General features: G+C 34.9%; 1 protein-coding gene across 1 annotated transcript in view; it reads right to left on the bottom strand.

The window, feature by feature from the left end:
• Positions 1–18,785, bottom strand: part of DIAPH3 (diaphanous related formin 3) — a 242,523-nt gene that overhangs the window by 140,373 nt on the left and 83,365 nt on the right. Inside the window, 2 exon segments of the mRNA XM_050709286.1 lie at positions 782–876; positions 1,858–1,953. Of these exon segments, the coding sequence (XP_050565243.1) occupies positions 782–876; positions 1,858–1,953 (191 nt within the window).

The raw sequence follows: 18,785 nt of genomic DNA, 5'->3' as shown, positions 1-18,785 counted from the left end.
TGGAAAATATATCCAGAAAGACTGTGCAATCTCCACCCTTGGAGATGCTCAAAACCTAATGGGGAAAGATCCTAAGCAATCTGCTCTAGTTGACCTGGCTATGAGACGAGATTGGACCAGATGACCTCCAGACATTTCTCCAAATGATTTTTCCCATGGTTCTAGAATAAAGCATTTGTATTAGAATTAGTTTTATGGAATTCTTCAACTTATTATCCTTTAAATAACTCTGTGAATAGAAGAACATAAGGAACTTTGAGTATCTTTTGTCTCCACACAGAATCATACTTTGAATAAAATAATGTGGAAAAGAAAAACACTATCCAAATAAGCTCTAAGGAAGAAATGTGGTCACTGTGGATGTCCTAAGGCAAGATTCTAAGTAAGAGGAAAGAGAGAAGAGAGTAGAAGAAAATATCCCTTTCCACCTAGTTTTCAACGAGAACAAAAGATTTGTGCAGCTGAGCCTGAGGTAAAAACAAATTTAAAAAGAAAATATAGTAACCAGGGAACAAACATAAGCTGTTTGAATATACAAACAAAAATAAAATCAATTTAGGTTTAGATAATAGGAATACAGAAAGTAGAGAACATCAACTCAGCTACTTTCATAAAAAATAGCTTTACAAATATAAAAAGAACTAGAGTTCACAGAAAAAAATAACTCTTGCAGTATTTAATAGTCAAACAGTGTACATTAAGAGGCTTTTTAGGCACAGTTTTCTATTTGATGAGAAGCTTACCCTGAAATACTGGGATTTCAAGTGTCAAATTTCCTTACCTGAATCATGGACTCTGACAGCTGTGTTTCATCTACTTCCAATATCATCATTTTGATTTCCTCATAAGGCACTCGGAAAGATCCAAGGAAAATTGCTGAAATAAATATTCAACCCACAATTAAAGAAAACAACAAATTATTTCTTCTTACAAAACATCAATTAAATAGGCTATAGCATCTAAAGGTCAACAAACAATACACAAAGTAATATGCATATGAGATAACAATTTAAAGTGTATTTTTATTTACTGTTCTCCAGTAATTCCAGCTTTCTCCATCCATTTGTCATGTATAACATCTAGCATCAAAGAACACTTAGTGACAAGTCTACTCTCAAGGACAATTATTGCCACCATGGTATTTTGTACCAAGATGACAGTTACGATTTTTTCTTCAACGGTCTCATTAGTGCTTTCTCACAAAAAAAGCAGTTCGAGAAAATTACCACTACCAAAACCATATAAGCAGTTTTTATATATATATATATATATATATATACATATATATATTATTTTTTTCATATAAACCTGTTTATTTCTTCACCATCACCAAATCAGTTCTTATTTTATTTCTGCCTGCCTTTAGTTACCTACTCATTATACCACTCTCCTCTGCCAAAACTTTGGCATCTTTATTTGTGTATTATTGTGCAGTACTGACTATTGCTTTCTTCTGCAAAGTGCATGAGGGTTGGCCAGACATCTTGTAGACATTACTGTCTTTATTGACTTTTTGGTTGGGTGGGCAGCAATCCTTAATGAATATGTTGAAAATAAAGACAGATAATACATATTCAGCTGTATCCTATTGCTTAGGTATATACCTAAGGAAATAATTTCATTCTTAAATGAGAGATACAGTTTAACTGTTTTCTGGTTCTTTTTTTTTTTTTTAGCATATATTTTCAATTGTATCAACTTACATGTTTGAGCTTAATGCCAAGCACTACGTATATACAGCATACTCGCACACATTTAACCAAAAAGTGGTTATGAGGCAGTCACACAAGAGAGAAAGACATTTTTAATGTAACATTTATATAACATTACTTTATCATAAAACCAAAATCTACTTACACAGATTCTGTGCAATCTTTGGGTCCAGAACTTTTAATTCCTTGATCCGTTTCTTAATGGATTTCTTTTCTTCAAAATCTTCCTCTTCTTTTTTTACTACCAAAGTAAACACAAATACACTCGCTGTTAACTTTTGATATTTAGAGAAAACATTAATGAATGCAGAACATATTTCCTGCCAAGTGTAGCCAATTCACAAAGAGAAGAACAAATCATTGAGTATAAAAACAAAAAATAGTGGTTTTGTATTTAGTGCTCGTATTCTTTAAGTTTTTGTTTGTCAGTCAAATTTGTCAGCATGTTAGCCTTCTAGAACAAGTTTGTTTGTTCAATATATGAATTGAATGAAGATGCTAATACTAATTGTAAGAATTGTCTGAAGACATGAAAAGAATCCTTAACATACCATTCAACTTACTTCAGTCAACCTGACCAGGTTAACACACTGAATTGGATTTTAACGGTAACAGATCTTAAAGAAGGTATGTGAATACCTCTCAGCATTGAGCAATAATGAAACAACCCCAAATTAGGTGGTTTTGTGCCCACTTTTGTCTAAACAAATAATTATCATAAACCACAGGCTCATTCAAAGACTAACATTACCTTGGAATATAAGTGAGTATATACTTATTACCTATTTTCCTTATCTCCTCCAAAAAGATGTCTTTTTATATATATATGATGTAATCACCTTGTTAGAAAATAACATAAAGGCAAAGTGATTGCATAAACACACATTAACAGTGCTGGAAATTCTGGTTTATTCTTTCTTTTCAGATTATAGTTCATACAAATAGGATCTTTCAAACACATTATACAAGCTGAATTTATTTCTCATTATTTACACATTGTCATAAGAATTTTACTTAAAATAACATAGATGCTTGATAATGTGTTACTAGGAAAAGAACCATTCCAGCTAGTATGGAAACAAAATAAAAGACCAAAACCAAATCTTTCCTTAAATCCAATCTGCATTGTTTTTTGTTTGTTTGTTTTTTAATTCAGCACAAATCTTCACTGTTAAACATTATTCACCCAATGCATTCCTATTGTTTACCTCATTATATAACACCTGAAATTAGTTTCCAAGCTTTACAGTATGATTGTCCTAAATTGTCACACATGCTTCAAATATCTGAGTAGAAAATATATGGTAATAAAAGTATATACCACTGTCTTCAGGAGATGGATATAAATGAGAAGGCTTGTCAATATGACTTGTCCTTTTGACAGCAGCCATATCAAATACTTGCCTGACTGATTACAGAATTATTAACCCCAAAATAGATAACCCAGTCTCTCTGATCTGGGAAGACATTCATCAAGCCTAACATTACACTTGCATGCACCGAATCTTATATTTCAAATACGTATTGAACCAATTTTGTGTTTTAGTAAATGGAATTGTTAGGATTACAATTTCTAGCTCATTGATGATTCCTGACAAAACCAGATGTAATATGAATTACCAGGAACATTTCCCTAAATTGGAATGACTTCTGTGGATTTTAAGAGAGAGCTTTGACAGCTATGCCATTCTTAAAAAACTATGTATTTTTCTAAGCATAATAAATTTTATTCATGATAGGAAGACAGACTAAATGATGTCTTGATGTCTCTTGATGTCTTTGAGCTGTGTTGTCCAGTATTACTATTACCAAAGAGATAAGAACTTAAAGACCTCACAGAGTGATTGAAGGAACTGGATTCTAGTCCCTTCTGAGTTGGTGGACACGCAAATTTGAATCATCTTTCAAATCACTTTTAACACACTACACCTGCTAGGCAGCATGATGCTGCTTTTGAAGATAAGCCACAGTACAGAAAACAACCTGGCTTTCCAAAAGATGGAATCACAGAACTATGACATAAAACAGTCCTTTGAAGAAGGACAGGTATCTAGGGTCTGGGCAAGTGGATTACAAAAGGCACAATCCACTTTAGTTATTTTCCTTGCCCTACCCAGAACCAGTTGGCCTTGAATTTCTTTTAGCATGGATTTATCAAAGAGGTTATCATTCTCCTGTCCCAGGAAAATCGAAACACTTTGTTCACTACGCATGTGAAAACAAAGGAATAGGTTTGAACCACCAATCTGAGAACTCAACATCCTGTGCTCACAAAAGGAACAGAATGACACTAGAGCTACAAGACAAAAAGGAGGTTGCCACTAAAATTTCATTTTTTTCTGGCCATGCTTTTAGAATAGTCCTCACTGAATCCAGAAGGATGTGTTGGGGGCTACGCATCTCAAAATCATACAACTGTTTTCTCCAGCAGTAACTTCTTACTGACTACATGCTGAAAACTGTCATTCTTAATAGTTTTGAGTTGCCTATCTAATCAATGCTGCAACTGCAGATGCCACTAGATCTGTGGCACTGGTTCTATACCATTGTTATGTCTTACTAGTCTGAACCATAATGAAAATACAGTAATAATTTATGTCTAGTCTGGAACATGACAAGTCATTATTTTATAGGAAACAAAATAATTTCCTTAATAATCACACTAAGATTGTGAAATTACTTGAATTTACTTAAACTTGACCTGATAGCCTTGAACTAGGTATTAATAAGGGCTGAAATAGAAACATATTTACATTTTTCCCAAAGTAGAAAACAGTATCCATGCACTACAAGTCTCATAACAGAGATAATACAGAACTATACAAACATACGAAACAAAACAAAACAAAAAAAACAGCAGTTACACACAGTTTTAACTCTCAACTTTGATATCAAGAAACAATGCTGCAAATGAACTAATTCCCTCTGGAATTTTCACCAAAGAAGAGGTTACACACAAAGTTATAACAATACTTAAGGTATCATAACCCTAAGGAAAAATATATAACTTACTCTAAGAACTCATGCAGGTATTGTATGCAGTTATACAATTATGCAACAAACTAAATTACTGCAAACTTACATGATACTTCTTCAGTAGAATTCAGGTCACATCCTAATGTTGTTGCCAGCAGAAAGAAGCAAAGCATACATATTACTTGTTTTCCCCATAGGAAATATTGTACTTTCCAATGAAAACTCTGATACTTACTACTGCCTCTAGAAAATTTTACCTAGTTTGCCGACTAATTTATAAGAGAGAAGGGAAGAAAAAAAAAAGAGAGACACAAAACTACTACCTATTTCCATAAAGGAAAAAAAGAGGAAAAGCCCACTAGGAAAAAGAAAAAAAATAATTAAAAATTGAATAGAATATCTGAACAGGTGAAGTAAATATCTAGATTATAAAGAAAGAAAGTAAGTAGACTTTTACTTCGGGAGGGCACTGGAACAGGGAGGAAAGCATATAGAAGATAGAAAAGATAGAAAATGGGAAACTTCTGCTTACACTGGAAAAAGAGAAAGCAGCCCACTGAGAGTGGGCAGCTGCTACAGAAAGGAGGTGGCTATTGAGAAAAATAGCAATGAGACATTCTTGTTCTATAAAGAGAACAATCAAACCAGGGAATATCAAAATGTACATCCAGCTCTCATGGCTCCTGAAGCTGGACCATCATATTAAACCATTAACTTATTTCAAAATCAGATGTCTTTTTTCAGGTATTATGTAACTAGACGGTAATGTTAGGCATCAATTACTGTACATCCTCACATATTCTGTCTATATTCTACACCTATTATACTGTGTGCATACGTATGGTCCCAGCATCAGACCTATATCATCTTTAGTCAGTAGCACCTTATCTGATGCTCCAACTGCTCTGACTTCTGAGGCTGGGAAACAGAATGGTATAAACAAGCAGACTTCATTGCATACCCTTCACAGTTCCAACCATAGTTCTTTATCTCCACAGTTCCACATCCTTACTAGTGTAGCACCAAAATTAACAGTTCTGAATGTGCAGGCGAACAAATAGCTCAAATGAGTTTTAGCTATTAGAAAGGTTGCTTTTTATTGTCTCTTTCAAATGTCCATCCATATACACATTCAACTGTAGTCAACTCTCTCCATCTGTGGCAGTGATCTGAATGAAATCAGAGCCTGATGGGAGTGGTGAGAAGACTATTTTACAAGTATGACATTGCAGTTGGAAGCCTATAGCATAGTGTTTTATGAATATGTGAATAGAATCCTATGTGAGCTACTTTATAGATATTTTACATAAAGCTTTTCAGCCTATTTCTTCAGTATTCTAATGTACCACAAAATACCCACCTTATTAACAATTATAACCCATTAACAATAGGACAGGTATTTTGTGGTACATAGAAATACTGAAAAAAATATGTATTTGCATGAGAAAATCATTGAAGCATTATAATATGTATGAGAGTTGAAGTAATTATAATATACCAATGCCTTTTCTTATAGATCTGTAAAAGATAAAAACATCCAAAAAGGTGTTCCAGATTGTATTTATTACCTAGCAGCTTTTATATTACTTAATACAGTCTTCTTTCAACTATTTTTTGTAAATGTACATCCCATTAAATGCATGTAAATAAGTACTTCAGCTTAGAATCTTTATAGGTGCATGCATCCTGCCCACCGAAATACTGTACAATTATGGCATGAATAGGTGGAACAACATAAAAAATAACAAACAGGTAAATAAGACAGACACATCAGGTCCTTGTTTGCAAGAAGACAATGATAACTGGCACAGGCTGATTCATATGACGAGAACTAGTACACTTGCAAAAGTGATTAAACAAATAGACTTATGTTTGGGCTTTCAACCTCCATCCTCTCTTTTATAGCAATGAACTCCAGAGTTTATAGTTAAAGAGTACTGTTTTTGGGAAACTAGTCAAATAGCTAAACTAAGTCATTAGGCAAGGTTTTTTAAAGCAGAAATACTGTCTTAATTTTATTATTAAAATATAAATGTAATTATACTGACCAAACAGTTTCTAAATGATGCTAGCTTATTCAAAAAACAATGACATTAGACTCTCTGATGTCTCTCTTCCATTTTTAATGGAAGTTGATAAAAACTTGAAATAAAATTCAATTTTGAAATTATACATCTCAAGATTTAAAATCCTGTGAGCAATACGATATATATAAATCAGAAGAATCTGTTTCTTAGCTATAATCTAAATACTTGCGTGGTCCCACGCTAGAACTGAAAGTTTTAATCGAGATTGATTCATCTCCTGGAATGACATAACACTTCTCTAGTTTTCCTGTGAGAGGAAGAGAAAGGAGATAAAGATGAGCCTTCTACTACAGTGGTGCTGGCTGAAACAGGAAAATTAAAACATAGCAGTGTCCCCAGCAGTAAAGTTATTTAGTCTAGTTCCAGTAGACATATAATTCTCCTGTGATTTTCGATAGACATATAATTTTCCTGTGATTTTCAAGACCTTCCTATTTTAAGATATATTGCTACCACCAAGACTTAGCTGCTTTGGCTTACAAGGTTGACCCATCACTTGGCAGAAGCTATCAAAAGCAGAATAACAAGATCTGAATGCAGTTGCACCTGAGGTGAGCACAGACGATCAAAGAAGCACAGCAATGTTACCTACTATTCCATGACACAGGATGGCTAACAACTGTGCAACTCTTCCTTTCTGGGTCTATTATCTGAAAGGAGGTATAGAACAACACAAGAGCTGGACAATGAGACAGCACAAGTCATTAAGTACAACAAGGCAACTGAAGTTGCAAGATTCAGTTACCAAAAGCGGTTAGAACCAGAGCTAGACTGCTGCACTTGCAAACCTCTTCAGACAAATAACTATGTCCTGTTGGATCCAAAGTCAACTTCTTCCATGGATCAAGAAGATACAAAGGAAAAAGTAAAAGAAGTCTTCTTGTACGAGAAGAAGAACTTGCTTCCTTGCAAGTCTTCATACATTTGCATTTCAGAGGCTCTCCAATTCACAAGCAAAATCTTTTCATTTAATAATCCTCAACAGATTGGTCTTCCATGCATTTCTATAATTGTTTTTTTTTATATCTGATAAATTATAAACATTGAAGTCCTTCAGCACAGAGTTCCCATTCTTAATTATGCACTGTTCAAAGAAAGACTTCCTTTTATTTGTCTCCATAATCTTGATCAGTTTTGCTGTAACTCTACTATATCTTTTAATAGCAAGAAGAAACAAAACCATATAAAGTACTACGATGCAGCAAAGCTTGGAGTTATACAGTGATGCATTTTTTTCATTATTTTGTTTTCCTTTCCTAACAGCTCCTAAAATCCTACTTGCTTTTAACCATTACTGAGATAGAGAAGACCTCACCAATGTGTCAGTCATTAATTAAATTGTTAACTAATTCTACCCTTTATTAATATTTTTCTACAATATGTCCACCATGGATATCAACTTCCACAATCACAGATCCTCAAACAGCTCATGATCCTTTTTAAAAACTGTCACTGCATTTGCCAAGTGCTTCCTTTCCTGTGACACTGGCATGGGTTCAAACTACAGTTTACACAGAACACTTAATAGCTCAGCCTTAGAGCTGCTTCATCCTTCAGTTCCATTATAGTTCTTGGGTGAATACCCCATGGTCCTAGCAATCTGTTCTGTCCATTTTATTGGTCTATTCTAAAACTTCTACTGACAGCGCAAGTTGGGATAGAACCTCCAATGCAACGCTTCCCCCAACATCCTCCCCAAAAAACTAATCTGTAGACAGCTTCACTATTGGATAAATTGAAATAATTTTAATCATTAGCATTTGGAAGTGGAAAAGAGAGGTGTTACTCAAAGTTTCTTTTCTTTTTCTTTGGAAGACATATTAAAATCGGTAATTCATACTTTTCTATTGCATTGTTATTAAAGTCTTTCCCCATGCTCAAATTTCACTAGTATGAAAATTTTAACACCTTATCTCTAATTCAGTAAAGCAGTAAGAATTAGAAGAGCACTGGAAACATGCTGAAGCCACTGAAATTTAAATATAATCATACCGTTAAGCAAATCTGAATGAAAAAGGGAACTTTCAAAGATGTGGCTTATGCTGCTCATCCATCTTCTGTAATATATGTTAAGCAGCATTAATGTACCACAGTATTTCCCTACCTATGCTATGTTGTTGATTGCAAGTAAGACTATTAGTTGAAAAAAAATGTGTTTTTTTTTAATCCTCTCATGAACAATTCATTATTTCCCTAGATGTCAAAACTCTCTCAGTTTCACTAAATGGCTTCCAGAAGTTGGACAACGACTTATTTCTAGACCAAAGTCCAAGGTACAAGCTATCTTTAGAACTCCTTACAGTGACTTTTTTTTTCAAATTGTTATTCTATTTATCGTCATTTATTTTCAAAAGTAAAAATGCCTTTTACCCATTCATATCTTTATTCACTGTACCGTCAAAAGTAATTTTATGATAATATATATGTTTTTAACCCTTGACTTTCAAAGACTCAAAGTCTGGACTGAGCATAAACCAATGTAAATCTTTTTCTCTTCAGTTTATTGTACAACAGTCATGCCTGTTTGATTGAGTGAAGCTTTTAATTCAAAAGCACGTACTTGAAAGGTTAACCTGATGACTACGTTTAAGCAGGCCTCAGGACTTACTGAGTCTTACTTACTGAGGACTTACTGACAAAATAGCTATCCTTGTCTTACAGACTGAAGTATAAGCTTATCGTACAATAATAAAATAGCCGAGGCTGGAAGGAACCTCAAAAAGATCATGTAGTCCTACCTTCTGCTTATGTTTTGTAGGTTCTTCAGAACAAAGAAGTAGATAAAAGCATCACATGTTTTTCAAACATCGCTAATATTATCTAATTCTGTTAACGCTCCAGTAGAAAACAAGCTGTAACAAGCAATTTCAAGAGGAAAGCAAGACCACAGTTATAACTCATTGCACAAACTTACTTGCTAAGTTACCTTCAAATTATTATTTTATCAGTGTCATTATTATTTTATCAGTATCTGATCGATAAGATCCTTGAAGTAATGTCCTCCAATCCAACAAGACTCTGAAGACAGAAAATCTCCAAAGCACTTGCTAAGGCCAGAAAACAAATGCCTGTACAAAAAAAAAATTCACAGTACAAAGTATTTTAAAACTCTAATTTGTCCTCCTGAGTTCTGCAAAGTCCTTCTCTCTTCAGTTTAGCTGTCTCTTGCTAGAGCAATTTCTTCTTGCCATTACCTCTCTCCCTTATTCCCCTTGAAGTCAGTGTCAAGTTTCCCACTATAAACACTTCACGGAAGTGAGAATTCAAGCACCTGAAGTCTGCAATTATACAAGTTTTCGGCTGTGGACACACAAAACAGAATGCAAAGGAGGGGCAAAAAAGTAATGATATTAATAACTATTAATAACTATGTACAGCACAGAGCACAGCAACAAGGGAGTTAGTGGAATTGTCCTACATTTCCCATTTAAAGCTTTTTCCCCTTAAATTTACAGTTCTTAAAATAAATAAATAAACAAATGGAAAATATGCTAGTCTGCAAAATCATCACTGAAAAGAAACCTTAATTATTTGCTGAATTGATTTAATTAGCAAGAAAAGTTGTAATTATGAATCACACATATACCTTGAATTACAAAGCAGAAAAAAAGTCAAAAGATTTTTCAAAATAATAAAAAGACTGACTTCAGATATAAACAATTACAGCATGCAATGACCATTGATTCCATTACTTTAAATATTTTGACCTAATTCCATTCAGAGGTTTAGATAGGTTATCTGGCATATTTCTATTATTGTATGAACCACATGCTCACCCGTTAAGACATAAATTAATATGTATTTTCTTTAAGAGACCATAAATCTCCTTTTTTGTCTTTGTTTTATGAAGTGTATATATAGAACATAAATGAATTCTTTTTTTTTTTGTACTAGTGCCAGTCTTTAAATTTAAAGTCATATACTACTCCAACCTAAAAGATTAAAGAAATTTGGAGGATTACAGTTGTAGAGCAAGTTCCAGCAAGCTACTCAAGAAGTTTACTATGTATTAAAAGTTCAAATATATTTTCAAGCAAACCAACAAACAAATGAATGCTTTTATTGTTCTGATAGCAATATAAGAAAGCTGAAAGCATCTATTTTGAGATTTACCAGTTTGCTAGCAAAGACAGCATTTAATGTAAGTGAATTTTTTCCATGCATATCATCTAAAAATCCTTTGGTTAAAATATACAAACCCAGCTTTTACACAGAAAAAGAAGGACAGTTCTCCTATCTAAGCCATGTTAAGCATATCTCACTTTAAATCCACATACTTGGACCACCTGACATTAGGAAAAAAATGCCATATTAACCCCAAATTTCTTTGCCCCTTTGCCCCTCTAAATTATTCTTTGCCTCACATAAATTTTCCCATCCATGTAGTTAAAAGTAAATGTTTAAATTAAATGTGTCAATGTCTACTTAAAATATAAAGATTTTTTAGTATTACTTTGTATTAAGAGAACTATACAGGTCACCAGATAAAATACTGAAGCTGCAGTGTCATTACACAGCTCACATTAGGCAGACATAGCATAACACTGCTGATAACTAAAGAGAATCCATTCCTCCTCTCCCTCACACACACAGCTTTTCTCCTGGCTGTATATTCCTACCATTTATGACACAGGTAGTACAGGAGTGGGGCAGGATACCTAACTAGGAGCATGAAAGAAGGTATCGGTCAGCTCTCTTCTCTTTGTCATCAATGAAGTGACGTAGGTGCCCAGCTGCACACAGAACATCACCTTGCAACCCCAGTTTAGCAGAAGTTGTCACTGGATTTGAAAAAGGCTGTTTCACCCATTTTCCTGACACTTTACACTGACCAGCATGCTTTTCTATCTGTACAGAAAATGCCAGAAGTTAGTTTTCAATCGCACCGGTTCCCTGCCCCAGTTGAGTGCATAGCCACACAAACACTCGTGCCAAACTGAAACATGACATAAACCAAATTAATAACATTGACTAACTAAATTATAAGCAAAAGTTACACATCTTCAATTAAATATTATCTTCACCTTTAAGGGTATTTCTCTCAGAATATTACACTAGAACACCCTAATAAGACATTTTTTCATAATTAATTTTATCTCCTCAGCGTAAGATTTAGAACAAACCAGTACCATCTATGTCTACAGCTAAGTTGAAGACTCTTCTGATAGAAAAATGATTCCTTTAAAATCTCGTCTCCTTCCTTTAAACTACGGCTTTAATTTCACTTCATAAATTCAGGATGTGCTGTACAGTCTTACCAGCACTCAGCTCTCAAAACCATTCAGTGCTTTACTAGATATCCTTGCAGATGAATGATACCTCAAGATACAAAAAAGACAACTTATACTAATAATTATGTAAAAGTCATTTCATTACAAACACACATTGTGCTCTTTTGTAAGTACTTTCATTAAATTCATTTTCAAAGTATACACTATGTGTTCTGACATTATTTTTAATTATTTTATTAACGTCTGATCTCACCTTAAAACAATTCAAGATCTTTTCAACAGAGAAACAGTGGATCAGGCTTTTAATCTAATTCATCAAGTGACTGCACACAAAAAAAGACACGACAGCAACAGAGATGTGGTAGTGCAAGGGCAGGAATGAATGATCTGATACACGAGGCACAAAAAACTTACCAAGCTAGCATTGTCAGTTGCCTTACATACCAAAAAGGAGGAGGCAAAACTAACCTGACAGCAGATTGATCATTAATCTATGGGAAGAAACAGCAGTACATAAGACTCCAAAATTGAACGGGCTGAGGGGAAAGAACAACCAAAATGGGATTGCTAGGGCAGAGCTAGCGTACTCTGAATGAAACTGAATGAGGAAGCCACAGTCATCAGGTGGACTTACAAGCTATGCAGACAGCAGGTGGCCAAGGACATCACAGATGATCGCACTTCCTCACACCAGCCCCTGAAGTACCTCAAACACCTGATCTGGATAGGTCATTTCTACCAACCTGAGATATCAGACATGATATCACCAGACACCAGCACATAATCAGTTAGTGTGCAATGTCTCTAGATCTTCAAGATAAGGGCATTATGCTGAATGGTAACTGAAGTAGCAGCAGCACACTTGCAAGTCAAATGCTTAGGTTTGAGTCTTCAGGGCACAACTGCTCACTGCTGCAGCCAGTGGAAGCTGCAAAACCTGGGAGGCAAATGGCTATGCCAAGATACGGGTGAACCACTGGAGATTTCCCATCCTGCATTTTGCAGCCAAGCCTCTTCCTCACACATTACAGCAGCACTTGGTGTTCACATTTACCTTATGTGGTATATGGGGACAGAGGAGAGATGATGAAGTAAAGTAAATCTGTCCTTTATTTGTAAATCTTTGCAACATGAATACTAACTATAATGTTGTCTAATAAATTTAAAATAGGAACTCTCATAATCCAAAGACCAGGTCATTGGATCACTGTCCACTGATACATGGAAACACAACATACACACTTTTTAATATTTGTATTAAACTCTACCTTCAAAATACTGAGTTCTTTTCTTAAAGATGCATTCACACGATAAGTGTGCCAGAACCTCTCTGATCTAGTTGATTGGAACCAATCTCGAGTTTAAATTTACTCATGACTATTTTATCCTGTTCCTCTTGGTTTAAACAGTTCTTTTCCCATCCTAATGCTCTTTTTCTAAAAGAAAAAGAAAACATCTTAGTGCTACACATGATCTTTGCTTCCTCTTAATTAAAGAATTCAAATCCATTTTAATCCCTTCAACTGATGTTACCAGCAGTTTCTATGCATCTGTGATTTAATCTGTCTCAGGTCTGGGACAGCAGAAGTGAAAAATCATGTTACAAAGCATGAACTGCAAAGATATTAATAACAATATTTCCCAACTGGAAACAGTTCTATGAAATCCAGAATCTGTTCTGCTCTTTTCCCCTTAACTTTTTTTTTTTTTTTTGGGGGGGGGGGGGGGGGGGGGTGGCAACAGATGATACATAAACACATACATGTACATAAAGGCCAAGTAAAAGTAAACAATTCTAGTGCTAACCCAAAGCCTATGTTCAAATCCAGGCATAAGCATCTCCTCATTTAGGCTCTGATACCCTGACAACAAGAAAAAGCAAGCTCTATGTCCCGCTCTTATATAACGTAAAATGCATTTGAATGGAGCAGTAAAGAGTTAGTTTACTTCAGACAGCTTCTTTCTCAGATGATTTATTACAAGTTTTCTGCTTTCTTGTAGCACACATGTACACTTGTTCTCATGCTCTCCATTCTCAAACACCACTGGTACCTCCTACTTTGCAAGAAGTCAGTCAGCTACTGTAGTTGTCCATAAGGTATTAACAAATGGGCACTAGCTAGGCTAAACAAAGATAGTAAGAAACGTTTTAATGACTGCTGCAAAAGTTTAACAAGGCAGTTACTACATGTTCAACCTATCCCACTGTAGTTGCTCTTCTCATCCTGCTGTCTGTATCCACCCATCTCCTACCCACTTCCTCCCAGCATCAGATACAGATCCTTTGGACTAAGTACTATGATACTGAATACCAGGCAAAGGAAGCAGCATTTGGTAACATGAACAAGCAACTAAACATACTGAAATTGCTGTTATGTACCAGAGTTCTGTTGATGCCTATTAGCAAAATTATAGGTTAAGGTTTCTATAGAAAAAGTCCTATGGTTCTTACTCTGTTGATAATGTATGCAGTATGAATATCTTGAGATGGCTTGAAATGAACTTACCAGATCTTTCACAACTGATGGACTTAAAACAGCAAAATTTGCCAATCATGCTTAAGTATTTGGCTTTGTTCCAAATTTTAACTAAATTCTGTTACTACTACTCATTTACCTTTTTACCTGTGATACCTCCTTGAACTTGCTAATGCCTTCAAAGTCTGACATCACCAAGTTCATCCCTCTTCATATATGCAACACATCATTTAGAGACTATATAATAAATACATATTCCCCAAACTGATCCTTCAGAAACTTCACAAATAGCCTCATAGTCCTATACATCCTTTTTCAATATTCCATATCTCATCTTGAACCTACCTATTTTTACAGATCTGTGCTGATCCTACTTTTCATTGATGTTAGTACAGTGGCAATCCTACTGCAGTCCACAGAGGTTAAACCTATCAAATTTACTTTGCTTAAAAAAATTATCATCTTCTTGAAAGAAATCAAATTCTATCAACTGTCTGGCATAAGTTATTATTCATGTGCTGAATCTGTCCCCCTCATTTTTTATATTCACAGAATCATAGAATGGTTTGGGTTGGGAGGGACCTTAAAGATCACCTAGTTCTAATCCTTTGCCATTGCCAGGGACACCTCCCACCAGATCAGGTTGCCCAAAGCCCCATTCAGCCTGGCCTTGAACACTTCCAGGGACGGGGCATCCACAGCTTCTCTGGGCAACCTGTGCCTCACCACCCTCATAGGAAAGAAATTCTTCCTCATATCTAATCTAAGTCTACCCTCTTTTAGCTTAAATCCATTACCACCTATCCTATCACTACACTTCCTGATAGATGGTCCCTCCCCAGCTTTCCTGTAGGCTCCCTTTACGTACTGGAAGGTTTCCCCTGAGCCTTCTTTTCTCCAAGTTGAAATACTTCAACCCTCTTTGCTGCTCTTCATGAGAGAGGTGCTCCACCCCTCTGATCACCCTCCTGTCCCTCGTCTGGGCTCCCTCCAACAGGTCCACGTCAGAACTGAACACAGTATTCCAGGTGGGGTCTCATGAGAGTGGGGTAGAGGGAGATTTGTGGCTAATACAAAGATGTGTGACCATGTAGAAAAGAAATACTGTTATTATATAATAAAAAAATAATTTAAAAATCTTGGTAAAAGGTAAAGTAATTGACTCTGTGTGCTAAACTGATTATTCAGAATCTCTTAATATAGAAGCTGCATCATCATCAGTCTCATAAAACTACAGCACAGGCTTTGAAGAACAAGAATTCAAGAAGCTTTAATGATAAGAGCTTTGTTGCATGAATTAGTAAAAGTATTAGAAGTTTTCTGGAGAGAGTTTTGCGTGTATGCTAATCAGAAGGTCTTCTAATATTTAGCCTAAAATTGTATTCACAATATGTGTCTGATATGCTAGCTTTGGTAGGTACACTGGATTTCCTATTACCCATTTTTAATGCAGAATTACATTTCCTTTTTCAACATAAGAGATTAACATTTGCAGTGAAGCTGCACTCAGTTTTATAGTATGGTGTGACAGCCAATGAAGATGAGAATTGACTTGCAATTCCATCATCACTTATACAAAAGGTACTAAGCCCTTTTTTCCCACCGAAAACAAATATTAAAACCCTTTTTTCCCCACCAAAAATAAATATTAAAACCCTCAGTATTGCCTTGCTGTAACCACATTGCTATCTTCACTAAAAAATTTTATACCCCATTTCTAACAAATGCAATGGAATGGATTTCTGAAAACTAATAGACAATTTAATAGAGAAAAAGAACAGCTCTATAGTATAAGCTAAATCCAATGTCTTTAAGTGCACAAGCAATCCGAATATTAGGCTGAAACAAAATGCACCTTCAGCCAACATTTTTCATTGCTAAATCAAGAGCTGTCTATCAGCACATTTGTTTGTGTGGTCTCATTACAGAATACTGCCTCGATCTCAAACGTCATAGTAAAGAATGCGGAGAGCATAACTGTATCTACTTAACCTTCATCAACCAGCATTCATGCACCCTCATTAATTTTTTTCATCTCACTTTCAAGCATGACATGGCTCATACCAGAACAATAACTTGCTGATAATTGTTCAAGACAACAGCTGGACAGGAACAGTGCAGAGGTGAACTTTCTTATAGATTATAAGGTGCCTCAGTGAATTACAATTAGTTTAAAAGTCATCTGTCCTGTTCAACAGCTTTGAAAAGAAGACATTTCATTAGCAACTAAAGAAATCCTAACATATTTTAGGCTTTAATGACCCAATTGCATTGTACTTTCTAAGAAAAGAATTTCTGAGGATCACATGACAAGTTTTCAAATGTTTGAGCTCACATCTCAGTAAGAGATGTAATATTTATGAAATTACATCATGTGATATAAACTGAAGGAGCTTAATTTACCATTCATTATCATCTAATAAAATAACAATAATAATTTATACATCTTCCAAATTACATACCACCTTTACAAAACACTCTGATGGTAACATTACTGTATTCTCTTGAAAGAAAATTGGTATCATATTTAAATGGGATATACAAAAATTCAGATCATCAAATACACAATGCTAAAAAATGACAAAAGAAAGCAACTAAACATATAGTTGATAGTTGCATTCCAAAACAAGCAAAAGGAAGATAGAGTTCTTGGTCCTCCCAGTATTTTTGTTTCATTGATGGACTAAGAAAAAATAAAGAAGCTATCTCCCATATCTGGAGAAACATTATTTCTTAAAAAATATTCACAGTTGGAAGGCTGCCCTCATGATAAAAATGCATGATTTCTTATTATTAAGTGACAGATAACTGCAGCAATTACTAGGCCTATATTTTTTTGATATGAAAAAAAGTATATATATATATACTATATATATATATAGATATATATAGATATAGATATAGAAGTACAGTGACAAAAGAAGAGCTACAAAACAGATTTACAATATTCAGAATCTTTTTTCAAATGCAAAAATATTGTAATGGAAGGTCCATCAGAAACCTACATGCTGCCCAAACTCTTCACGTGGGAAGAAGCTAATACATGGGACTGCAGCAACAGCTAGTGACACACATTTATACAGAACGTAATTAGCTAAGAAAAAAAGTAATTTTTTTTTTTTTTAAAAAGGGGGAAAGAAAAAAAAATAAAATTCCCCACTGCCATAGTGTGGGGACATGTGAAACAGTGTACATAATGATCATATGGGAGACAAAACAATATGTCTATTCCAAACAGAATACTGGACTCCTATCATTGAAAATTAACAAAAAGAGTGCACAATGCCTAGTTTTCTCTTCTGCATCAAACATCCAGTAGTAAGTGTCCTTCAGGAGGCAGAAAAGATTTCAGGTATCGTTTAAAACAAGTTGTTTATCAATGGACTGCATTCTGTAGCATCCATCTCCCAATGGCAGCACAGAGGAAAAAAAAACACATCAATATAGGGATGCCAGTATTACTCTGAGAAAGGAAAGTTATTTGTCAGTAACTGAAATTCTTTGAGATCCGTTATCCAGATGGACATGCACAGTTACAGTTTCTAGCATGAGTGCACAAATATACCATAGTATTTTTGCCACTGCCATTTCGCAAGGCGAAAGTCACCATAAGTCACCATGTTCCTTTCTACACATCCGTCCCCAAAACTGGGCAAGCTGCCCTACAAATATGGTGCTTTATCTTTCTCTCATCCTTACAAATTCTGAAATAGTAAAGGTTATATACATACATAGATAATATGTCTCAATGAATTCCAGTTACTAACCCTTCTCTTGAGTAGTCGTTTATATTCATAGTGAGGGCAATCAGAAGTTCTGCTCATACATCATCATTACTCATCACACTCATATATCACATTTGATTTACCTGGAAGAGTGTCCTGAAGTTTAACAGAATAAAAACCACTCTTTCAAAAGCGGTATGATGCTTAGAAATATCAGCAGTGGAGTAGCTAGTAAAAGCATAAAGGCACTTGCTGCAACCAACAACTATGTTATTATCATAAAGATTTCTCCATATGGCAATCAATGCTTATTCATCCTACATCCCACCCATTTCCCTTGTAGCGCTGCCTGACGAAGGCTCTCTGGGTCCTCTACAATCCATAACTTGATACATTTACAATGGATGGGCTGCATGCGTACTGTTTTGTTTCAGTTTAACCTGCCCAGTCTATGGCAAGAATGGATAGCTATTTAGAATTCTTCATTTGAGTAGTTGGTGTTTTTCTTGTTTTCCATTTTTTTTTTTATTATTTTTTAGCCTTTGGCATTTATAAACATTTTAGTATTTACTTGAGC

Source organism: Cygnus atratus, chromosome 1 (genome assembly GCF_013377495.2).
Source record: "Cygnus atratus isolate AKBS03 ecotype Queensland, Australia chromosome 1, CAtr_DNAZoo_HiC_assembly, whole genome shotgun sequence".
NCBI lineage: Eukaryota > Metazoa > Chordata > Aves > Anseriformes > Anatidae > Cygnus > Cygnus atratus.
This window is presented reverse-complemented; position numbering and strand designations above follow the sequence as displayed.